At 56.2% G+C, this 24738-nt stretch overlaps 1 protein-coding gene across 1 annotated transcript; it reads right to left on the minus strand.

Annotated features, from left to right (window-relative positions):
- Nucleotides 1-87: 87 nt before the first annotated feature.
- On the minus strand, nucleotides 88-24506 carry POLD1 (DNA polymerase delta 1, catalytic subunit). The gene is made up of 27 exons (XM_010947021.3): nucleotides 24402-24506; nucleotides 14376-14578; nucleotides 13951-14064; nucleotides 11821-11967; nucleotides 11608-11733; nucleotides 11357-11525; nucleotides 11188-11269; nucleotides 10984-11113; nucleotides 10368-10534; nucleotides 10101-10205; nucleotides 8539-8679; nucleotides 8347-8457; nucleotides 7831-8022; nucleotides 7628-7716; nucleotides 7441-7557; nucleotides 7129-7242; nucleotides 6672-6819; nucleotides 3786-3881; nucleotides 3545-3682; nucleotides 3251-3426; nucleotides 2778-2930; nucleotides 2535-2637; nucleotides 1661-1793; nucleotides 1458-1571; nucleotides 1050-1102; nucleotides 872-969; nucleotides 88-277 (listed from the first exon to the last, which is right to left on the minus strand). Exons 2-27 carry the CDS (start codon nucleotides 14575-14577, stop codon nucleotides 172-174), a joined length of 3324 nt encoding a protein of 1107 aa, XP_010945323.1. The 5' UTR covers nucleotide 14578; nucleotides 24402-24506; the 3' UTR covers nucleotides 88-171.
- Between the last annotated feature and the right edge of the window lie 232 nt (nucleotides 24507-24738).

A 24738-nucleotide genomic window follows, 5' to 3' on the forward strand; every position in this document is an offset into this window, starting at 1 on the left:
GGAGCCCAGGGGTCTTGCAGGGAGGGTGAAGGGATCCAGGGCTTATACTAGTGGACCACATCCCCCCAGAGACCACAAAGCACTCGGTAACAAAATATCTCAACTTTATTAAATTCTCCACCAATCCCCACCTCCCCAAGGCCCTCGTGGGAAGTCAGCTGAGGTCAGAGGTCACCAGGCCTCAGGACCAGGGGGCCCGAAACGTCTCAGAAGCTGCTCCTGGTCTTCCAGGTCCTTCCGCACCTTCTTGCGCATGTAGAAGATGGGGCAGTCCCGGCTGCGGGCGAGGTGGGCGGTCAGAGCCGCCCCACAGTCCCGTGGCCCAGCCCAGCGGTGAGGTCGGGGCCATTCCCAGGACTTTGGCCCCTGCTTGCTGCCCACCCAACCCCCCTCCCATGCCGGGCTGTTTGCTCAGTGGGCACGGGGGAGCCGATAACAGCGGGTGCTCGCTGAGGTGCTGGGCCACCAGCCGTATATCACCTGTCACCTGGCACCTGGCGTGGGAACCCGCCCCGCCCACCTGTTCCCTGGGGAAAGCCCGGCCCCGCCCTGGGGGAGGGGGCCAGGATCCTGCCTCTGTGTGTGTGTGTGTGTGTGTGTGTGTGTGTGTGTGTGTGTGTGTGTGGAGTGGGGCCATTCCCTCCCCACTCAGCAGCACCCCCCACCCCCACCCCCAGGAAGGCTGGGATGGGCACTGGCCAGGACACCAAGAGTCAGCAAGACCCCCACAGCCAGAAGGGGATGTGGGGTGGGGCGCTGGAGCCCAACACCCTGGAGCCAGGGTTTTGATCCACAGGCCTTGGGAGCTTGGAGGGAGGTGCCTAGGCAGTCCGGCCAGAGTGAGGCTGGGGGCCCCAGCAGGTGGGCCCACCTGGTGCAGATGACGTCCTCGTGCAGGCTGCCCTGACAGCGCTGGCACTGGGTCCACAGGCGGGAGAAGCGCTCCTCCAGGGCGTTCAGGTGGGACACCTGGGGATGGCGGGGCTGAGTGGGCCGCCCTGCTCCCCCCAACAGCTGTCCCTCCCCGCTTCCTCCGACCCCTCACTCACCTCCTTCTGATACAGCTCAGATTCCCGGGGCTGGCAGAACTTGCACACGGCTCCTGGGATGGGGCGGGGGTGGGTCGCAGGTCAGCAAGGGGGAGCTGGGGCTGAGCCAGGGCCTGGGCCACCCCATCCCTGCCCCTTCCCCGCCCGCTGCCCATCCCGGCTCCTGAAAGTCCCCACAGATGAAAGAACAAGGGAGCAAGTGTGTGGAGAAAACTCCCTGGGGAACTCCCGGGGCGGGGGGCCCAGGACCCTCATGGGGGTGCCTGCAGATAGGAGCCCCCAACCCAAGGGCTGGGGCCTATCCGGGCAGCAATGCCAGCTTGAGGGCCCAATGCTGGGGTCTTCGGGTGATGGCAGGGTCGGGAGGAAGGCCCGGTTAGGGGTTGGGTTGGGGAGAACCTCGCTCACCCTGGTGGCTGAGGACAGCTCGGCAGCCGATGCAGCAGTTTCGGCGTTTGGCGAAGGCCAGGAGGCCGCCCACCTTGCCCGTGAGCACTGTCTTGCAGCGCGTGTGGTCCCCACCTGTAGGTGAGGGCAGGCAGTGGGCCTGGCGCCCTCCCCCGACACCTGAGGACCAGCCCCCTCCCCACCGGGGTGCCCCCACCCCGTACGCAGCAGCACGGCCTCGGCGCGGCCCTCGCCCAGGATGGGCTCAAAGATGCGCAGAAGCGGCTTGGCCAGCTGCTGCTCCAGGTAGTACTGCGTGTCGATGGGCAGGCTGTGCTCCAGCACGAAGAGGGGGTCCTGTGGGCAGAGAGGCCGGGCGTGGTCACACCCAGGTGTCAGAATGGAGGGGGCTGCAACCCCAGGCCAGGCAGGGGGGTGGGGGCTGTTGGACACTGGGAGCCTCTGAGGAGGGTCTCCCCAGTCATGAATGGGGACAATGGTGTGAAGCAGTCACTGGGTACAGGCTGAGATGGGGTCAGAGGTCGTGGGGGTGCCTGGCTATGGGCTCAGTGACCCATGCTGGGGTCCATAGGTAGGGGCCTTAGGGTCACCAAGGAAGGGTCAGAATTCACAGCGGGGTGTGTGAAGGCTGGAAACCCAAACACCAGGCAGCAGGACAGGAGCTGGGGACTGAGGAAGGGGCTGTGTGGGGTCAGAGGTCACTGGACATCTGGGTAGGATGGAGGAAGGTATGAATCCAAGGGAATTACAAGTTGAAGAGCGAAGACCCAAGAGCTGGAAACAGACACACAAAACAGAGGTCGCTGGACAGATACTCTATGTGCGCAGTGAGGCTGGGCCCCTTTCTACAGGAGGGAGCGAGGAGGGGGCCGAATAATGGGGGCCCCTCCAGAGGGCGCCGGGAGGCCCGGGGAGCCAAGCATCAGGGAGCCAACTCCCAGGGGTGTGTTGGGGGGCGGTTCTCAAGGCCCCGTGGGGCCCACAGAGAGAAACACCCTCCCTCCCCGCCCGGCCTGGAAAGCAGAAGTGAGAACTGAGGAGAGCTGAGCGGGCGCGGGCAGCCCAGGTGGGCCTGACCTCGGACTTCATGTAGGCGGCCACGCCCTTGGCGGCACTGATGATCACGTAGGGGACACGGTCGCCCAGGCTGGGCGCGCTCCCGGGGTCCCGCTTCCTCATCCTGCGGGGAGACCGGGGCGGCGGGGCGGGTGAGGGCAGGTGGGATGGCAGGGGCGGGCGGGGGAGTAGGAAGTGGTGGGCCCAGCTGGCAAGAGTAGGGCTATTTCTGGCAGGTCCCGCCCCCTCCCGCGCTGGGCGGACCTCTCGGCCAGCTCCACGTGGGCCTGTTTGCCAGCGTAGTCGGAGGCAGCGCGGGTCAGCTCCTTGGTGATGACCAGCTGGGAGATGTCGATGCGGTTACACAGCAGATCGGAGATGACGTCCTGCGCATGCGCCACAGCCCCCGCCGGGTCTCTGTTGGGGAGGACAGGTGTGCGTCACCAGCTAATGCCGGGGGGCGGGGCCAGGCTGGCACCTCTGCGGCCCAAGGCTGGGGGACCAGGATGAGCTCCGGGGGCGGGGAGGGTCCCTGCCCGGCCACAGGCTGCCAAGTGGCAGAGGTAGTAGGGCTTAAACCCACAGCTGTCCAACCCCACACTCTTTCCACCGCGCGGCCACCGAGGAAGGGCTGGGCCTGACACCTGTGTCCCCAGGGGAGGATGGGCTGGGGGCCAGGCTTCAGGGCCCGAGGGAGGAGGGTCCGGGCTCCAGGTGGGGGTGGGGGTCCCACACACCGGTCGATGAGCAGGCGGCGCAGCGAGGCGGTGACGAGGTTGGCCACTAAGGGGCAGTTGTCCCGGCGGACAGCCTCCAGGCCCTTGCAGTCCATGCGATCATGGGCGTCGGGCCGGGAGGAGAAGAGCAGGCCCGCGTACCGCTTCTTGCTGATGAGCAGGTATGGGAAGTAGACCTGGGGGAAGTCGCGGCTTAGACCTAAGCCTGTGGGGGCCGAGGTCCAGTCCTGAGACTTCCTCAGGAACAGGCAGGGATGGCCCCTGCGACGCCAGATTGGACCCCCCCCAACTTACTTTCTCAAACTCCAGCCGGATGGGTGAAGGGAAGTGGCCAGACACCCAGTCTGCGGCCTCACGACCCAGGGCCATCGCCTCAGCCACAGAGGAGATGCCGAATCGGCACATGACAGAGTCAGTGTCGCCGTACACCACCTGGGGAGGGGCGCATGTGACCGGCGGTGCCAGTGGCCCCTGCACCCCCAGCACCAGCCCCAGGTCCATCTCAGGCAGCAACGGGTGGCCTGGAGGCCCTGACCTTGGCGTTGGCACTGTAGCCGTTCTCCACCGTGTACTTGGACTCTACGAGCTGCTTTGTTTTCTCAATCATCTGGCGCCCGAACCCAGTGACGCTCTGTTGGGGAGAGAATCACGCAGAGTGAAGGCCCAGGGGCTGACCTGCAGGGAACACAGGCTGGGGTCCCACCTCCGCTGCTTTCTGCGGGTGTGGGAATGGGTGAGCCATTCCACCTCTCTAGGCCTGTTTCCAAATCTGCAAAACAGGGCTACTGAGCTGTTCCTTAATGGTCTGTTGGAAAGAAGTGTTGGGTTGCTGGTCCAAAGCTGGTGGCACAGAGGAGGAACTGACTGCAGCATATGAGTGGTGGAAAGTTTGGAGCCACAAGAGGCCATCAGCTCAGAGCTTCTCTCCACAGAGGTGCTGAGACACCCGGTGGTATTGTGGGCAGCTCTCTGTGGTGCAGGACCACTGACATTCCTGGCTGCCCTCCCCCCGGAAAGCCAGCAGTGCTGCCCCTCTCATCCTTGGGCAACCAGAAATGACCCTACACACTGTCAAACACCGTCCCCAAGGTAGAGGCCTTGTACCAGCACCATGGAGAGACTATTCCTTTCCAACAAGTTTATTTTACAAATAAGGAAACCGAGGCTAGGGGATGAGGAGGGACACACTAAGGAGAAATGGGTTTGACTCTTCTCTTTTGTTTGGATCCAGGTAGAAAATCCTTGTGCTTAACTAGAGCATTGAGGCCACTTATGTTTAGTGTAATGACTGACTATAGCTGGGCTTAAATCTACCGTTGTACGAACTGTCTTCTATTTGTTCCACCTGTTCTATGTTCCTTTTTCTTTCCTCATCTTTTTCTGGAATGAGTCAGTATTTTTTTTTATTATCCCACCTCCCTGCCCCCATAAACTTGAGAGACAGAAATAGGGAAAGAGGCTCAGAAACAGACAGAAGGGAAGGGGCTGAGAGGGAAAAGACAGAGACAAGGCCAGGAAGCGGCAGCCCCGATGAGGAAGGACCAGGGGGAGAAAAACTGCACCCTCCTGCCTGGTCTTCACTTAGGGGCTGGAACCTGGCAGCCAAACATCCACTTCTTTCCTCCGAGCAGGCTGGGGGAGGCCCCCAGGGACTGTGAAAGGCCCATAAGAGGGGTAAGGGTGGCCAACAGTAAGGGACTGACTTCACCCTAAGAGAGGCTCGGCTCTTGGCTGGCTCCTGGGAGGGAACCTCTCAGCCCTTGGCATGTCCTGTCTGATAAGTGTCTTTGCTGACCTGGACCTTGGGTCACACCAAGTGATCTATGCTAACAACGTGATTTATGGTGGGGACCTTTGGCCACACGGTATCAGCCTAACCTCTGGAGGGACTGGAGATGGAGTCACATGGGTGCTCCATGCATGTGTAACTGACCCCCAATAAACACCCAGGACACCAAGGCTCAGGTGAGCTTCCCTGAGGGGCAGTACCACGTGTATGAGGTCACACAGGAATGCCGGGAGAACCAAGTGGTGTCTGCGGGACCGCCCTTGGGACAGACAACTGGAAGCCTGTGCCTGGTCTCCCTGGACTCTGCCTTTCCCTTGGTTGATTTCAATCCCTCTCCTTTCACTGTAATAAATCATAACCACAAGTGTAACAGCTCTTTTCTGAGTTCTCCAAGTCCCTCTAGTGAATCACTGGATCTGAACTGCAAGTAGGTAGGTGTGTGCACGGGTCTCTCCCAAGCACAAGGCCTGCCCACTGCCAATTCTTCCAAGCCTCCCACCCAGAGCAGACTGACACAATGTTCAGGGAGGGAGGGAGCTCCCCGTGGCTGGAGGTAACCAAGTCTGGCATGGGCAGTGACCCAAACCCTAGGGGAGAGGGCTAGACAGAAGACCTTTCTAAGAACCTCTCAGGCCCTGAGCTGAGGCACTGATACCAGCTTGGCAGAACCTCAGAGACTCAAGCCCTCTGTGGTCTTGCCCTGGAACTGTTTTTTGGTCTGAGCAGCACAGTGGCCTCTGGTAAACAGGCCTAGGATACTGCTACGGGTGGGGAGGGAGGCAGTGATCCTTCCTGCCCACATTCCCTCTCAGAGCACAGCACCGTCCTAGCACCTGCCCAGCGTCCTCACTGGGGTCCTCACACAGGGACAGGACGGGGGACCCTTGTGCAAATCAAGTGCTGGAGCCTGACCATACTGCTGGGTGACAGCCCACTGACAGAGACACTGCCCTGTTCTCCCATCGGGAGCAGGGAGGGAACCTGCTCTCTGCTCTCCCTACCCTTAAACAGGGACCAGGGAGGAGGTGGGCTGGGGTGGAGACTGCCAGGGACGTGGGCTCTGTCACATGACTGTGGGACAGATGGAAAGAACAAGTTTCTGTCCCTCAGTCCCTGGGCCTCTGCCCTCCACGCCCTGCCCTGCCACTCCCCATCCCTCCCAGACTTTGTCTACAGAGCCCTTGGCATCAATTGCTTGCTTGCTTTTGGGGGAGGGGGCGGATAATTAGGTTTTTAAATTTACTTATTTGTTTTTTAAAAAGAGGTACTGGGGATTGAACCCAGGACCTCGTGCATGCTAAGCCCACGCTCTACCACTGAGCTCTACCCTCCTGCCACCAACTGATACATGTTTACTGCTGTCACCATCTGTGTCCCCGCTGGGCTGGGCACTGCACGAGGGCAGGAACTCTTGTCCCCTTTGTCACCTGCTGGACCCACGGGGCACAAGGTCCAACCCACAGCATATGGGTAGCAAGTGTTTGTTGAGCCAACCAGTGAACCAATCACTCCAGTGTCCACTCTCCAAAACGCTGGTGGGTTGGGGAGACTTGGGCCTCGCCCTCCACCAGGTAGAGCCCTGGTTCTCCCCAAGGGGGGCTGTCTGTCCCCCACCCGCCACTGTGCACTCACCTGTGAGATCTCCAGACACGGCAGCTTGCCCACCTGGGCACCAGTGAAGCCATACACAGAGTTGGCGCTCACTTTCAGCGCTAGCTGCCGACCGTCCAAGACCTGCCGCCGCAGGGGATCTGTCTCTTTGGCAAGCTCAGCCTTTGCCCTGGAAGGAGTGGAGAGCAAAGGCCACTCAGGGGACATCTCAGGCCTCAGTGGGAGACGAGTGACCCAGGCCTGGGCACCAGTCAGTATGCCTTTCTGGAAAGGGGTGCCATGGACGGTTGTGCAGGCTGCACACTGCACAGAGGTGCCCAGCAGAGGGGCTAAAGGGAGCTGCCTGCTCTAATTCAACAAGTAGGTGCCTTGTTCTAATTCCTGCACAGATGTGGCTAAGCGCCCCCACGAGGCACAGGGGTTGCCAAGCAAGTCTGGGCTCTGAGAAGGGTTGGGCAGGGGAAACTCAAGAGCCCACCTTTTCCGGGCACTGAGCAGGTTCTCCAGGATCTGGGGCAGGAGCCCCTTCCGAACCGATGTCTTCACAAACTCATCCCCCGTGGGCGTCTTGATAAACTGGTCCTCCGTCAGGCTGGGTGGAAGACGGTAGGGTTGACGCCCGGCCTTCCTGGCTCCTCCTCCTCCACCCCTCCCTTAGGATCCTCCCACCTCTTGCCAGGCCCCTCCCCTCCCCGGGTCCCCAGCTCCTCCCCGGGTCCCCAGCCTCTCCCCGCCTGATGCTGGCCGCTGGGCGGTCTCGGGGTACACGTGCCAAGGGAAGTCGCTGTACCCCAGTTTCTGGGCGGCCCCGGGCCGCAAGAGCGTGGTGTAACACAGGTTGTGGGCCATCATGATGGACGGGTATAGCGAGGAGAAGTCCAGAGTGGTGATGGGGACGTCGTAGTACCTGGGGAGCGGGGAGGAGTCAGGCCCGGGACCCCTCTCTCCCCCTGCCGCTCCCCACCGCTGGGCCTCACCCTTTCAGGGGCTCGATGACCGTGGCCCCCGTGTAGTCCTCACCGCCCTCAGTCTTCACCACGGGCATCAGCAGCCCCTCGCGCATGGCCTGGGAGGGAAGAAGGCGCAACAGAGGTTGGGCACAGGCAGGACCCCTGAGCCTGAGCCAGAGGTGGGGGGGAAGGGCAAGGGGCGGGACCTGCCCTGGGCTCCAACCACTGACCTGCCGCAGCAGCTGGGACACGACCTTGACCTGCTGGCCTCGGCTGAGCAGGTAGCTGAGGGGCACGCCGGTGACCCGCGCCATCTCCATGGCGTTCACCAGCACCATGAGCCGCTCCAGCAGCCGCAGTGGCAGGAAGGCGTCCTTGAGGCAGTACACAGCCAGGCGGCGGCGCGTCTGGTCGTTCCCGTTCTGACGGTGGCAGGCAGAGGGGCACAGACACAGCGTCAGAGTTAGAAGGGCGCGCTCTAAGGGGCTGGCATGGGCCACTGGTCGGGGCAGGAGAGCCGAGCAAAGGGCACCTTGCCAGAGGTCATGGAGTGGTTAGGGATACGGGTCTCATTTGCAGGGCACGCTCGGAGGTGGAGCGCAGAAGGTTAAGGGGCAGGTCAGGAAGACAGGTGGGAGGCAGAAGTCCCAGGCCAGGAAGGGAGGTGGGGGACTGAGGTCGGAGGTCAGGTGGAGGTGGTGAGAGATCTCTGGCCAGCGGGCGGCAGGGGCAGAGGTCACGGGCACCTGCAGGTCGGTGATGATGCTGTGCTGCACGTCCTCCTTCTGCTCGCCCAGGAAGTGGAAGCTCACGGCATTGAGCGTGTAGGACCGGAGCTTGTACTCCCGCAGCAGCACCTGGGGCGGGCGGGGCAGGGTGGGCGTCAGCGCCCCCGCCGTGGTCCCAGGAGGGCAGGTCCCCGCCCGGCCTGGCCCTACCTGCAGCATGTCCATCTGCACGCGGCCCACCATGCTGACCACCTTGCTGTCCCGCCGGCCGGTCTGCTTCGACTGAAAGGATGAGTCCCGGATGGTGGAGCGGAGACCGGACACGCGGCCCAGTAAGGGAAAGGCCGGCACCTGGGGACACAGCATGGGGGCACAGCATGCAGGCGGCAGTGGGGAACAGCCCCAGGGCTGAGCCCCAGGAACAGTGACCAAACCACTCCACGATGCCTCCCTCTTCCTGCTGGGAGCCCTGGTGGCTAGGACAGCAAGAATAGAGAATCTGGGGCCTGACACTGTGGGGGTAAAGGGGCAAGGATGGTGCCCAGGGGATGGGGGGCTGCATCCAAATGGGGAGCCAGAAGTGCAGATTTTGGGACGACACTGAGTTTGGTGGGCAAGGAATGGGTGCACAGGGTGGGGGGCCTGCGGGAGGCCAGGAGAGAACACAGCAGGGGGCCATGTGGAGATGGGTCTGGGTCAGGGGAGGCATCTACACTGGAGAATGAGCTGGGCAGGACCAGGGGAGCGGAGGGGCCGGAGCTGGGGTGGGAGCAGCCTGGCTGGGGCAGGGGGAGGGAGGCCCAATTAGAAACGCCAGGCTGATAGGGGTGGACTTCTCCTTGGAGCCACTGGGGGCCGTCAGTGTGGTTGTTTTTCCCATTATGAAACTGGCCAAACATACAGAAAAGGAAGAAAAGAATACAATGTACCCCGTTATAGGTTGAACCGTGTCCCTCCCCCCCAAAGACGTTGCAGTCCTAACTCCTGTTGCACAGGATGGGACCTCACTTGGAAACTGGGTCTCTGCAGGGGATCAAGTTCAGATGAGGTCAAGAGGGTGGCCTTGAGGGGAGGGTATAGCTCAGTGGTAGAGAGTGTGTTTAGCATGCACGAGGTCTACGGTTCAATCCCCAGCACCTCCATTAAAAATATAAATAAACAAATAAACCTTAAAAAAAACAGAGGGTGGCTCTGATCCATAATGATTGTGTTCTTAGAAAAAGGGGACATTGGAGCACAGAGACACGCACAGAGGGGGGATGCGGGGAAGAGTCAGGGAGAACACCCCGGGCACGTCTGAGGGCACCAGAAGCAAGGATGCCTCCAAAGGAACCAACCCTGAGACACCTTGACTGGCCTTCCAGCCTGCAGACTGAGAGGGGACGCACGTCTGTGGGGCTTTGTTACGTACAGCAGCGCTAGTCAACTGACATGCCCCACACGGCCTCGCCCAGGTTCATCGAGCAACAGGCTTTGGGCACCTACTGGAAGAAACCCCTCCTTTCCTTATTTTTTGCTGCCATATTTTAAAGCTTAGAGGACAAAGCATTGCAGGCTTGCACACTTCCTTCTGCCCCTCCACATACACGACCCTTTTCTAACTTGACCACGAATGCTCCTAGCCTCTGCCGAAGTCCTAGGAACCTTCCAGACTATAGGCAGCGTGGGGAGGGGGCCAGAACCAGGCTTTCGGGGATGATTCTGGAGCCGCCCACACCCTGGGCCCCCAGAGGGGTGTCTGAGGGCAGGCCATCCCGACCCGTCCACAGTACCTTTAGGGTCTGGGCCCGGGAGATGAGGTACGGAAGGTCGAAGTTCTGGATGTTGTAGCCGGTGATCACATCGGGGTCCATGATCCGGATGAAGGACGACCAGGCCTGAGGTGGGAGCCCACGGAGTCACCTGGGCTGTCCTCCCAGGGTCATCCCCTGCCATGGAGCCTCCCCACTCCTGGAATGTTCTGGAAACCCCCAAGAGCAGCCCAAGAGCCCTCCCACCCATGGAAGAAAGATTGGGTAGGTACTTCTGAAAATATCCACCTGGAGCAGGTCCTCCTCCCGCTCGTAGCTCTGCACCTTGGCACCCAGGATAGGGGCGCAGGGCCGCAGGGTGAGTGCCAGGCGCAGGAAGGGCTCTGGTTCACCCCAGCGCAGGCCCAGCGAGCAGATCTGGATCACGGGGTCTCGCTCGGGCTCAGGAAAGATGCCTGCACAGGGAAGGAGGAGGGAGAGGCAGGGGACCTGACTCCCGACGCTTCCTCCTTACACACCAGGGTGGGGCACCCCTAGATCTCACCGGGCCTGTCTGCTCCTTTCTCTACCCACTGCCCTGTCCCAGGGCCTTTGCACTTGCTGTTCTTGCTGTGGGGAATGCTCTCCCCACCCTACACCTGGGCCCGTCCCTCTTCACAAGGTGAAATTGTCCCTCCCACATCCCTGAGGCCCTCCCTGCCCACCTGTCTGCAGTGGCCCTGTCACTCTCCACTACCACCCTCCTTCGTGCTGCGAGTCTTACAATAACCTAGCCACTGTGTGTTTACCCCCTGCTCCAAGTAAGCTCAAGAAGCACAGGGACTCCCAGGGTGATACTGGCACAACACTACTGTCCAGAGAGAGGCAGCAGGGGAGGGACGACCCCCAGGGCCCAGGCAGAGACCTTTGCGGCCAGCACACTCGATGTCGAAGCTGAGCACACGCAGGGGTGCAATTCGCTGCCACTGCCCTTCTGGCGGGTGACTGACCACGTCCGACCACAGCACGTCCGCCTCCAGCTGGCACAGTGTGGCCTACGGGGACGAGGTGGGTCAGCAGCTACAGGGTCCAGGCTCTAGGCACCCCCCAACCCTGGGGACCCACGCACCTTCCCTTCCGGCCGCAGGACATATTTTCTGGCCGGGAGTTCCAGCCAGTTGCAGCCAACGATGTCTGTGTCCACCATGAATCTGCAGGGGATTGATGGTTACCAGGGAGAGGCTGCCTGGGGAGGGGCGTTGGGGCGAAGGTTGGAGAAGCCAGGCAGGGGGCCCTACCGGATCTCAAAGTCAACGTTGGCCTCGTAGGGCGCGAAGCTGGGGGTGCCCAGGCCTGCCACACGGATGCCCTGCTCCAGGAGGCGGCGGGCGGGGGCCACAAGGCGGGGCAGCGCCAGGATGATGCGCAGAAACGGGGAGGGACCGTGCCCGTGGTACCCAAACATGCCTGCAGACAGAGGAGGCTGGCACCGGCCCAGAGGCCTGGAGGGAGTCCCTGCCACCCACCCAGCCCCTGGGGCGCCACTCACTCTCCCGGGTGCACAGCTCCACGGCCAGCACGGCCGGGCCCGTGAGCTCCTTCCCACCGCGCTGGTCCCGGCTGATGGCCCCATTCAGCTCCCGCTGCAGGTCGCTCAGGTGCTCAGGCCCGAAACCTGGGTGTGGGGGGCTGGTCAGAAGGGCAGGGGGGCTCCAGGTGCCAGGAGTTGGGGGGAGGGGTCTTCTGGGTCGGGATCACTCACCAGGGGGCGCCGGGGTGTAGAAGTAGGGCGCAAAGCCATGGATGTGGCAGCAGACTGAGATGCCCTCGTCGGTGACCCCGAAGGCTCGGAGCACAGGCACAGAACCTTGGGATGGTGGGGGTCCCCAAGGCAGGGGCCGCGCTGGGCCTGGGGGTGTCACAGGGTGAGGCAGGGGCTGCCCCTCAGGATCCTCAAAGGTCTGCCTGCCTCCCTTCGGTTTTGGTTTCCGCCCTTGTCCCCCTACAGTTCTTTTCCCACCACACGGCTAGAGGGAGCCTCTACTTTCCTTTGCAAATAAAAACATTTTCAAGAGGAAAATCGACTTTGTGTGTGTTATGGACTTGCAGAGACAGATTCGTGTCACCACCGCCAAAACGGGGGTGCAGGACGATCTCGTCACTCCAAACAGCCCCCTTGAGCTGCCCTTTTGCCCCCTTGAGCTGTACTCATACCTGCCTCCTCCCCAGCCCCTGGCACTGCCCGTCTGTCCTCTGTCATTCTCATTTTGTCTTTCTAAGACCATCCACATAATGGAGTCACACTGTATGTTGTGTCTGGCTTCTGTCACTCAGCATAACACCTCTGACATCCATCCCTGTCACCTCATGGGTGAATAGTCTATTCCTTTTCATTGTGGGGAAGCTCTGTGTGCTGTGCTCAGCCCTTCACCCACCTGCTGGGGGATGTGTGTGCTGTTCCAGGTTTGGGGTGGTTATGAACAGAGCCATTGACATTCATGGTTTCGGTTTGAATGGAGGTTGTTTCTCTGGGTTAAATATTTAGGGGTGGAATTGCTGGGTCCTATGGTAAAAATAGGTTTCACTTTTTTTGGAGGTGGGGGTTAGTGGAGGTACTGAGGATTGAACCCAGAACTTCATGCATGCTATGCACATGCTCTACCACTGAGCTACACCCCACCCCTAGCTTTAACTCCTATATGGCAATAAAGCTCAGGGGAAAAAAAACAAATATTAGATGAGATTACCACCAGAAAAATGAGAAACAGGTAGGTTAAGCTCTGTAATAAACTGCCAGGCTGTTTCCCAGAGTGGCTGCACCAAACTGCAACCCACCGAGTGCACAGAGTTCCCGGTGAGCTGCATCCCTGTCTGCACTTGGTGGTGTCGGTTTATTTTACTTTAGCCTTTCCAACAGGTGTGTGTCTGTGTCTCACAGTGGCTGTCATTTGCATTTCCCTGATAGCTGATGACACAGAGCCTCATCTCATGTGTTTATCTAGTGAACTGTCTGTCCAAGTTTTTTGTCCACTTTTGAACTGGACTTTTCTTCTGTTGAGATCCCAATGTCCTTTATATATTCGCAGCACCAGTCCTTTGGCAGATATGTGGATGGCAAATGTTTCCTCCCCGCCTGTAGCTTGTCTTTTCATTCTCGTATGGGGGAGCCTTCTAATACGCAAGTCGGAACTTGGGGTGGGTCTCTGCATCACCAAAGACTTCCCAGCTTGCCCAGAATGGAGCCCTGAAGCCTTGCTGGGCCGAGAGGATCTCAGGTGACTGCCCATCTTCATCTTTGGCCCTCATTCCTGCCTCACTGGTCTCTTAGCTGTTCCTTAAACACGTCAGACCTGCTCCCTCTGCAGGGCACTCTGCCCAGAACCCTGCTTTCCCAGACACCCCCATGGTGCTTGTCGCCTCCGAAGAGAGGCCTTCCCGGGTCTCTGAGATGCGAGGCCTGGCACCCCAACCCTACTTTATGCTCCTCCATAACCCTCACCACCCCGATGTTCCACTTCCTTTTTAATTCTGCCTCTCCTTCTAGAACGTGGGCCTCTGAGAGCAGGGACCCAGGCTGCCTGGAACAGGGCCTGACAACACAGGTGCTCAGCTGTTCCTGACTAACTGGATGCCACACCACACGTCTCTCCCCTGTGCAGGGAGCTACCTCTTCCTACCTTAAGGACTCCGTTGGAAGATGCCCCCTGCCTCCAGGATGCCCCTTAACCCCTTGCCAGACCCTGGGCACCCCTGGCCCTGCCCCCCCGCCACAGCCCTGGTCACCTGGGCAGGGACTGTCTGTGCCCACCTCCTCCCACAGAGTCACAGGGCCTGACCAGCCCAGCCTCCACCCCAGAAGCCCAGGGCCCCTCCTCCCACCCCCTACACTCACCTACGTAATGGTCAATCTCCAGCTGCTGGAAGATGAGGGGCTCTGTCTGGGGGTCCAGCGAGGGCGGGGAGGGCCGAAGCCAGCGGGCATCTATGGCTGTCGAGGAGAACTGCCCTGGATGCGGGGAGGGAAACAGGGAGACATGGAGTCATGATCCTGCTTCAGAAATAAGGAACCGCCCTCCCGGCACAGTCCACCATCTCTCAGGTGGCATCTGATTTGGGAAAGAAAGCCAGGTGGAGGTCGTGTTTTAGATCAGGTGGGAAATTCCAGAAGGACCGCGGAGTCAAGGGTCAAGGTCAGAAGAGCAGCTGCAGGTGACAGAGGTGGCATGCTGACATGGGGTCAAAGGTCAGCTCTAGGGCACTGCAAGTGGGCCAGAGGCACGACAGGTGGGGGTGCAGGGGTCCCGGTCCAGGCCTCACCGTCCGCAGTCCCCTCCAGGGCCGACTGCAGCTCCTCCTCCTCCTGCTCCTGCAGCCTGTGCTCCGCCTCCATCTCCTCCATCAGCGCCAGCTCCTCCTCGAACTGTGATGGCCGGTAGGCCTCATCCTCGTCCCAGAGGCCCCCACGGGCCCGCTTTGGGGGCACCCCGGGCCCTGGACCTGGTCGCCGCTTACCCTCCATCCTGCGGGGCGAGGCGGGGCAGAGTGAGGGCTCCCGTCTTCTCCACCGCCTCCCGAGTACCCACCGGGACCCACCTGGACCACCAGCCTCTGAATTCCCAGAGTCCCTGAAGAGTGACACGACTCTCCATCCCTTACCCCCACTGCCCCCGCAGGGGTGCTGGCACCCTCCAGATGCTCAGCAGTCATCAGGCAACGACCACCTCAGTTTAAGCCTTTCCTCACATGCTCAAGCCCCCCACATCCTTTGTCCTGTTTGCTTGCCCCACTGCCGACCCCTTGGCACCTGCCTTACATGGCTTCCACCCTCTCTCCTCATCACAGGCTTGGTCCTCAGCACGGCCCTCTCTTCCCAGAATCCTCTGCCCTTGAGGCCCTCGCCTGCCCCTCTCCCCATCAGCCCAGGCCTTCCTTGGACAATCAGCTGGGAAGCACCTCCTGCAGGCCAGTCCCTGCGCTGGGGGCCGGGGTGGGGTGGGGCGGGTAGTGTGAAACACAAATCCCACCAGGTCCCTTCCCAGCCCAAAGCATTTCAGAGGCTCCCCATCCCACTTGACAACAAGCCAAAAACAAGAATCCTTTTGGAGAAGGGGAGGGATAAATTAGGCATTTGGGATTTGCAGATAAACACTACGACATACAAAATCGATAAACAACAGGGTCCTACTGCTAGCACAGGGCACTACATTCAACATCTTGTAATAACCTATAATGAAAAAGAAGATGAAAAAGAATATATAAACATGTATAACTGTATCACTCTGCTGTACACCAGGAACTAGTAACACTGTTGTTTTGTTTTTTAACTGAAGTTCTATCAGTTTACAGTGTTGTGTCAATTTCTGGTGATATTGTAAATCGACTACAGTTTAAAAAAAAAGAATCCTTTTTATTATGAAGCCATTTCAAACTCATCAAACTCATATATGCCCTTCTCCCAGATTCCCCAAGTGTCAATATATCGCTGTATTTGTTTTCACAACCCCATACCATATATAACTGTGCATGTCATATTATGACTTATTTTCCCAGAACCATTTGAGAGTTAGTTGCAGAGACCATGCCCCTTGACCCCTGCATACCTTAGCACTGTCTCTGAAGAACAGGGACATTCTCTTAAATAAGCATGGTGCAATGACCAAATCCAGGATATTTAACATGGACTCAATAATTTTTTTAAAAAGAGTCCAAATGAAAAAGAATATATATAATATAACTGAATCATTATGCTGTACACCAGAAACTAACACAAAATTTTAAATCAACTATACCTCAAAAAAAAAAAGTCCATCTTTCAATTTCTCCAATTGTCCCCAAAATGCCCTTTATACTAACCAAGCCCCCATCCAGGATCCAACACAGCCAACACAAAAACCAAATAGAGACTATTTGTATATGTTTTCTTAATTGCAACCTATACAGAGTTATTTGGAGGGTATATTTTGACAAGATATATTGATAAAAAGTACATATCCTCTACTAGATTAGACAAAAGACTGTATTCAGGCTAAACCTATTTAAGTCAGTAACTTGACTATGGGTCAGTAAGAGAATATGCTAAGGAAATGCACACTCAAGTATTTAAGGGCAAATGGCCACAATATACGCAAGCTACTTTGAAAAAAAAATTTAAGTGTGCATACGTACACATAGGAGAAAAAACGTGCATGCTTGCAAATCACAAAGTAAATGGGGGAGCAGGTACCGCTCAGCGGTAGAGAGCAGGCTTAACATGCACGAGGTCCTGGGTTCAATCCCCAGTACCTCCGTTTAAAAAAATTAAACAAATAAACCTAATTATCCCCCCCACCAAAATTAAAAAAACAAAAACAAAAAACACAAAGTAAATAGGGTAAACCTTAAAATGGGAACCTAGGTAAAGAGTTTATAGGTGTTCTTCATACTATTCTTATTCTTTCAACCCCCCTGTAAGTTTGAAATTACTAAAAAAAAGAAAAAAGTTTAAAAAAAATACTTGTCTCCCAGCATCAGGCTAAGATGGAGGGGATTATGGGAACCAAAAGGGGACCCAGACCCAGCTGGGAGGACCCAGACCCAGCTGGGAGGACCCAGTTGGAGAGATCACCTGTGGATCTAGGAACTGTCCCCCCACATCCAGTCTTCCCTTGGTCCTTTTTCCAACAGACTCTTTGCCTTGGAGCTGCCACAGGCAGCCCAACGTGAGACCACATTTCCCAAGGTGCACAGCCAGGGCTGGTCACATGTCCAAGTTCTCTCATGGACTGAGGGTGACTGTGAGATGTGCAGCTTCTGGGACAGCCTTTTTTTTTTTTTAATTTTTATTTCCTATTTTTTCCATTGTCATTTAATTAAACCTTTTAAGGGTCTTTCTTTATTCCTTCCTTCCTTCCTTCCTTCCTTCCTTCCTTCCTTCCTTCCTTCCTTCCTTCCTTTCTTTCTTTCTTTCTTTCTTTCTTTCTTTCTTTCTTTCTTTCTTTCTTTCTTTCTTTCTTTCTTTCTTTCTTTTTTGGTGGGGGAATGTAATTAGGTTTATTTATTTAAGTGGAGGTACTGGGGATTGAACCCAGGACACTGTGCATGCTAAGCACCTGCTCTACCACTAAGCTATACCCTCCCCCAGGGGCAGCCTTAAAAGGAAGCCTGTCCTCCAGCCTCTTCCCCCTTCCCGATGGCTACAGCATGGGTGTGGTGGCAGTGAGCCAACCTTGACCACAGGGACAAGGACAACACTGAAGGGAAGGCAGAGCTACAAGATGGAAGGAACCTGGGCCCTTGACCACCTCCTGGAGCAGAGCTGCCTCCCTTTGGATGGTTATGGGGAGAAATAAATATGTATGTTGCCTGGGCCACTTTGCTTTGGTGTCTCTTTGTTATAGCAGGTTAGCCTAGACCTTAACAAATACAGCACAGAAAAATTCTGAACTGACTGAGGGTGTGTCATGGCAAATGTTGGCGACATACTTCTCAGCATTAAGAAGGACATGGCTACTGATACACACACAGGACGGCCGAATCTCAAAAACACACGTAAAAGAAGCCAGACACACGAGTACATGCTAGGGGGATGGAGAGTGACTGCTAATGGGTACAGGGTTCCCTTTTGGGTGATGGAAATGTTCTGAAACTAGAGGTGGTGGCTGCACAAGGCTGTGAAGGCGCTAAATGCCACTAACTGTATACTTTAAAATGGTTAATTTCACCTCCGTTAAGAAGAGAGTATAAGCTGTGTGATGCCGTTTACACAAAGTTCTAGGATGGAGTAAGCTCACCTGTGGTGCTGGAAATCAGGCCAGTGGCCGCTTCTGGGGAGAGACTGACTGGGAAGGGGCAGGAGGTTTTTCTCTGGGGTGACGGAAATGCACTGTCCATCCAACTCTATGCTTGAGACCTATGCGTTTCACCAAATGTAAATTGCACCTCAAGTGAAAACATAAAAGTGGGGAGGATGCAATTTCACATCTAGGGGTTTATGCTACAGATCTACTATCATATAATGAAAAGCTTCATTTGTAAGGTTATTTCCGGCAGCATTGTTTGCAGTCGCAAAAGACTGGAAACCACCTAAATGTCCTCTCCTGGGGGACTGTTTAAATAAGTTCTATTAATTCTGTCCCATGGAATATTATGCAGCTCTATAAAGGAATGAGGAAGCTCACCACGTACTGATACAGAGGACTCTCAAAGACCCATTGTTAGGTAGAGAAAGCAAAGTGCACTTAAGGGTGTTAGCTTTCACATTAAAAAAAAAAGTCTAATAAAATGTTTACCCTGACTCTGGTCATTAGGAAACAATCAAACCAAAGTAAAGACTGGCTTGCAAGATGGAAACTTCAAAAATGTCAACGTCACGAAGGGGGTAGAAATGGCCAGGAAACTATTTTAGATTAAAGGAGAGATTGTGTAGTCATGCCAACTAAATGCCAGGTGTGATCCCAGATCAGATCATGGACTGAAAAACCAAAAAGGGCTCTGCAGGATGTTACTGGAACAACTGGGCAAACTGGGTAAGGATTGTCTACGGGATAACAGTACCGTCTCCGTGCTGAGCATGCACGAGGTCCTGGGTTCAATCCCCGGTACCTCCGTTAAAAAATAATAAATAAACACATAAGACCATAACAGTATCGTCTCATGTTAAATGGCTTGATTATAACTCTACTGTAGTATCATGATGACTACAACCTGCAAATAGTTCAGCCCCAAAAATAAATAAAATAAAAGGAGTGTGTCAAGATAAAACAAGTGGAGGAGGGAGGGTGTAGCTTAGCGGTAGAGCACATGCTTAGCATGCATGAGGTCGTAGGTTAAAACCCAAGTGTCTCCACTAAAATGAATAAATTAAATAAAAACCTAATTACCTCCCCTCCACAAAAAAAAAATAAAAAATAAAAAAGAAGAGAGAGAGACTGGTTAAAAAATAAACTAATTAAAAAAAAAAAAAAGTGGGGCAGCACCTTAACTGGTGAATCCAGCAAAGGGTTCATGGCTATTCATTGAACTTGCCTTGGAACCGCTCAGCAGGCTTAGAATTTTTCAAAATACGAAGTTGGAGGGATCAACTATACTTCAACTAAAACAAAAATTCTAGAGCTTCCAAAAAAAAGTCAGAGGGAAATACATAAGGTAAAGATAGCAGTATTACAAGGTGGGTGGGAGAGTTTATCTAAAGATGTGGGCTTTCGGATGTAAACTATGGACTCTGGGTGATAATGAAGTGTCAATATAGGTTCATGGATTGTAGCAAAATCACCACTGGGGGTGGGGGATGTTGACAGCAGGCACTCTATGCATGTGTGACAGCGGTGGGTATATGGGAAATCTCTGTACCTTCTGCTCAGTTTTGCTGTGAACCCAAAACTACTCTGAAAAATAAAGTCTATTTTTAAAAAATTAATAAATAAAGATGTGGGATTTTAATACATGATTCTGGAAGGATAGGTACCAAACTGGCCACACTGGTTTCATGGGGGTGGCTAGAATGGGAGATAGTTTTACCGAGATCTAATTCATACACCATACAATTTACACACTTAAAAAGTATATGTGTCAGCCCTCCCTGAGAGTGACTCACCCACCCAAGCCACACTGATTTCTTAACTCACTGCCCACCAATTTATTGGGAGCAAATAAGCAGCCCATTTTGGAACGTTAAAAAAATATAAGAAAATAAATTAAAAGTGTATACTTCAATGATCTCAGTATATTCAGACTTGTGCAACCATCACCGCTGTCCATTTTAGAATACCTTCATCAATGCAAAAAGAGACACCCCCCCATCCTCCCCCAGCTCAAAGCACCACTGATCCACTTTGTCCCTGTGGATTTGCCTATACTAAGCATTTCCTAGAAATGGAGTCTTAGAAATCTGTCCTTTAGCGTCTGGCTTCTTTGGCTGAGGATAATGCTTTCCAGGTCCACCTACATTGCAGCACGGATCAGGATCAGCGCCTGGTTCCTCTTTCTGCCTGAGTACCTCCCTACCGCATGGCTGGCTCACACTGTGCTTTTCCGTTAGGGTTGTTTGTACCTTTGCGCTCCTGTGACCCGTGCCGCTGTGACCGCACACACACGAGTCTTGCATGGGGAGAAAGACTCTGAATCGACTCTTTTTGTGCGTTTGGAATGTGAACCGTGCACACAAGTGCTTTATCTCAGGGGGAGGAAAAGGCTTGGAGGCCTTTGCTCCAGCCACGCAAGTAGTCAGAGATGCTGAGAGTTATAACGGGGGCGGGGGGGCGGAACTTGGGGGAAGAAGGGGCGGGGCTGACTGGAGCCCAGAGGAGTGGCCAGAACTGGCCTGGCAGAGGGAGGCAGAAGGGGGGCGACTGGCTGCCCTGGGTCAGTGGGCTGTGGCCAGGGCCACGGTGGGAGTGAAGCTGTCCCCAGGAGCAGAAACTAGGTTCCTGCTCTAGTTCCCTACCCCAGGCGCCGTCTTTGGCTCACAGTTAGGAGAGGCAGCATGAGAAGGGAGGTCCCTGGTGTCCTCCCTAGGGGGCCCTGGCTCAGGAGCACAGGCCCTGTGCTCGCTCCCGTTCTCGACGTTTCAGGAGCAAATACTGAACAGCGAGCAAACCCAGCAATAACAAGGCGATGAGTGTCCATTTCTCTGTGACCGTCACTCCCTCGATGTCCTCACCCCATCTCACCCAATCTCATGGCTTTAAATGCCATCTCTATGCCTTTGTGTCTCAGGCCCAGATATCAGCCCGGGTTCCAGGCTGACTGATCCAACTGCCCTCCTGTGAGGAAGTTCCTTCAGGCACCTCTGACAACCAAGGTGGACTCCTGATCGCCCCCCACAATCTGCTCCTTACACCCCATGGTCTCCTCCAATTCAGTAAGCGGCAACTCTCATCAAGCTGACAACCTTGGAGTCACCTCAACTTCTCTCTTCCCCTCAGACCACAAGCTCACTCCGTCTGCAACTCTTGTCAGCTCTGTCTTCCAACAGACAGGAGTCCCACTGCTTGGCGGCTCCTGCAAGGCTCCCAGTCTGGTCCCTGTGGCCCCCTAAGATGGTTCGCCTCTATTTTGCGCATTGCTGTTTGTCTGGCGCCCCCTGCTGGAAAATGAGCTCAGCGCGGGCAGGGATACAGCTCTGTTCACCGGTCTGACAGGTGTCAAAAACACTAACTGTCCAACAGAGGGCGCTCGAGAGAGAGCAATAGCTGTTGAATGAATGATCAGCCTGTCCTGGGGTCTCCCTCCGTCCACCCTGCCCCTCAGCGTACTCTCCACGCGGCAGACAAAGGGGTCCTGTACAAATACTTCAGATCATCCGGCCCCTCCTCTGCTCAGAGCCTGTCCGTGGCTCTTGTCTGGTGCATAATTAAAGCAAAGTCCTCATCGTGGCCCAAAAGACCCTGCACAATCACCTCCGCCTTCCCCTTCAGGACACCGCCTCCCACCCTCTCCCCCTTGCTCACTCTGGCCCCTTGCCTCCTCTCCACTCCTTAAAGGCTCCAGGTTTGATCCTACCTCAGAACCAAGGTCTTCCCTTTGTCCTGACAAATGTTTTTTCCTAGACGTCTCTATGGCTTCCTCCTCCCCTCCTTCAGGTCTTTGCTCAACTGTCATCTTCTCAGTGAGGCCCATTTAAAACTTCAGCCCCGCTGCCCCATCCTGATACTCTCTAACCCCTTCCCTTGCTTTATTTTTCTTGCTGGCCCTTGTCGCTGCCCAGTGCACTCTGTCAGTTCTTAGAGTTCTCAAAGTGTGGTTCCCCCGCCCTGCGGCTTGGGCCTCTGGTGGGAACTCGTCAGAGTGCTAATTGTCAGGTCCAACCCCAGAAGTACTGAATCAGAGCCTGGGGTGGCAGCGGTGGCGGCAGCGATCTGTGTGGAATTGGGCCCTCCAGGGATTCGAAGGCTGCTCAACCCTGCTTATTTAGCCTACTGTCTGTCCCGCGTTAGGAGAATGGGAACGCTGTGAGAGCACGGGTTTTGCCTATTGTTTACTGCTTTATCTCATGTGATCAGGGGAGAGCCTGGGACTGCGGACGTGCGCGATTAACATTTTCTGAAGAACGAATGAAAGGACTCACAGAATTGTCACAACTTCTGAGGGAGGTGCGGCTATTACCCTCCAACACTGTGACTGGAACCGAGGCCCAGAGAGGTGCAGCCACCTGCCTGAGGTGGCACAGCTAGCTCAGAAGGGCAGAGCCAGGGTTCAGACCCAGGCAGGCTGTCTCCAGAGCCCCACTGTTAACCAGTACTTGAGATGGTGGGGCTCCAGGCGCGCTGGGAGAGATATTGGGTGAACTGCCCTCTGCCCAGTAGGGGAGACAGACTGAGGATATACTCCTCTGCTCACTCACCCCTTTAGCTTGGCCCTCACACACCTGCTGAGGGATTGATTAAATAATTACACATGTACCTAGTCACTCATGGCCCCTAGAAAACTACCCTCTTCCCCTGCTTTGGCTTTGTCCCTCCTCTGGGCCTCCCTGACTCCCGCTGCCCTTGTCGTGGGCTGGGACCATGTGGACTTGTGTCTGACTCTCTCGCCAGACAGGGACCACTGGAGGGCAGGGCAGGGCTGATGCTTCTCTGGATCCCCAGTGTCGCCTAGCATGGGCCTGCTCTTGAAAGGTGTTTGCTAGATGAAATCCTCCTTTTTCTTGGCCACCAAACTCCTCTGCATCCTCAGAGACTCAGCTCTGGTTCAGCTCCTCTAGGCTGATCAGCTGCCCCGCAGGGCTCCCACAGTGCCTTGGGGCACTTTCGTTATTGTCCGAGCCCTGTCAGCTTCGGGCTGGGAACTCCTCAAAAACAGGGGTCAGAGTCGGGGTCCCCAGGATCACCCAGCACAGTGCCTGGAACACAGGCCACTTCAAGGTGTGTAGGGTTAGACTCCTCTCCAGTGTCATTGATTCTGCGAGTCTGCCCTGAGCCCTCAGCTTCTTCTCTGGGCTCCCAAAGACTGGCACTGCCTCCTTGCAGCTCAGGGGACTCTGGCTTGAGATCGCCTGTCCTTCCCCCGACCAAACTGAATTCTCATCCCCTCCCCAGTGCCCAGCAAGGGCCCTGCCCCAAGAGCAGTTGGTTGAAGGACTGAAGAGGGGGAGAGTATTGCAGGAGGGAAGGGCATGCCAAAGGCCTCCGGAGTCAGGAAGGAACCTCTCTAAGGGTTGAAGTGCAGGAAGGAGGCAGAGAAAAGGCAATGAGAGGTTCCTGGAATCGGTGTGGCTATGAACCCGAGATACTGACATCCCCCTGCCCACTCACTGCACCTAAGCTCTGCCCTCAGGGTGGCACCTCCAAACCTGCCCTCCCTCAGCCTTCTCCCTCCAGCTTGTTGCTCAAACCGCAAACCCGTCATCCTGGGCTCCCCTCCTCCCTACTCTCTCAGTCGTGCTGGCTCAAAGCTCAAGAACAACCTCGACTGGATGAATTCTCCCCACCTGCGCTGAGGGTGGGGCCACCTACCGCCCCCTCTTTGCCTCCTAACTGGCCTCCCTCCTTCCACTCCTGCTTCTGCTCCAATCCCATCTTTGATCAGCAGCGAGGTTTTTTAAAACACAGGAAAGGGTCATGTTGCTCTGATGCTCAAAACCTCCCATGGCGCCCTATGGAGCCAAGAATGAAAGCTACCCCCCACACCGAGATTTAAGAGGCTCTACAGGACCTGGTTCCCCATCATGTCTCCAGCCTCACCTGTTCCTTCCAATTACAAACACCAAGCTCCTTCCTTCTTCGAGGCCTTTTCACTTGATGATTTCCCTGCTTGGATCTTTCTTTATGTGGCTGTCTACTCTCTCAAATGTCACTTCCCCAGAAAGACGATTCCTAACCACCCTAGCTAAAGAAGCAGACTACTCTCTTGTACTTAACTTGGGACAACGTATCACCAGGCTGAAAGCATTGCTTTATCGTTATTACTTGTTACTTGTCTACTGTCTGTCTCCCCCTAGAAGGGGGCCTTTTCTGACTTATTCGGGTTGTAGCCCCTGCTTCTAGAACACTGCCTGGTACAGAGTACTCAATATTTAGTGAATAAGAGATGACACTATGCCCCCATGTGCACCATTGAGTTCCCACTGTCTCCGGAACCCGTGGCCCCAAAGACCCTCCGGGCTGCGTCTCTAAACCAGTTCCCCGAGCCCGATGCCCAGCGCATGCGCCACTTGCACGTCGTGGGGAGTCCCCCCGACCCCCGTCAACTTCCCAAGCGCCCCGCACACGCGCCCACGACCACTGGCCCCTGTCCCTCTTCCGCTTACTCCGGAGCCAAGAGGATCCCTCCCGCCGCCACACCGCAAGCGACCCCTCACAACCCTCTGTCAAGCCCCCTGCCCTGCCAGGCCGAGTCCCCTGGAGTTCCCCTTCTCCCGTAACTCACCCGCTTCAAACAGCGTTTCCCGCCACAGCCCACGCCGCCGTGACCCCTGACACCGGCGCGCGCAGGCCCAGAGCCGCCGCGCTCCGAGCCGGGCCACGCCCCTCCCGTCCAAATAGGGGAGGCCACTCCCCGTTCTTCCCACAGGGGCACCGGCCACGCCCCCTCTTTCCAATTTGGGCGGTGGCCTAGTCCACTTGTGGGCAAATTCCCGCCAAACCCCACCCCCTCCTGACGTGTGCAGCTCGAAGCCACGCCCCTCCTCTGAGGCAGCGTCGCGGCCCGGTGAGGTCTGCGCGCACCGCAGTCCTGGTCAGTCGCCCAGCCACAACTCCGCCAG

The sequence above is a fragment of the Camelus bactrianus genome, chromosome 9 (genome assembly GCF_048773025.1).
Source record: "Camelus bactrianus isolate YW-2024 breed Bactrian camel chromosome 9, ASM4877302v1, whole genome shotgun sequence".
NCBI classification, from domain to species: Eukaryota; Metazoa; Chordata; class Mammalia; order Artiodactyla; family Camelidae; genus Camelus; species Camelus bactrianus.

Coding starts and splice junctions, on each gene's coding strand:
- POLD1 (XM_010947021.3), bottom strand. CDS start 14,577: ATGGAGGGTAAGCGGCGACCAGGTCCAGGGCCCGGGGTGCCCCCAAAG. Junction 11,968..13,950: donor GGAGATTGACCATTACGTAG/GTGAGTGTAGGG, acceptor TGACACCCCCAG/GCCCAGCGCGGCCCCTGCCT. Junction 3,683..3,785: donor GCTACAGTGCCAACGCCAAG/GTCAGGGCCTCC, acceptor GCCCCTCCCCAG/GTGGTGTACGGCGACACTGA.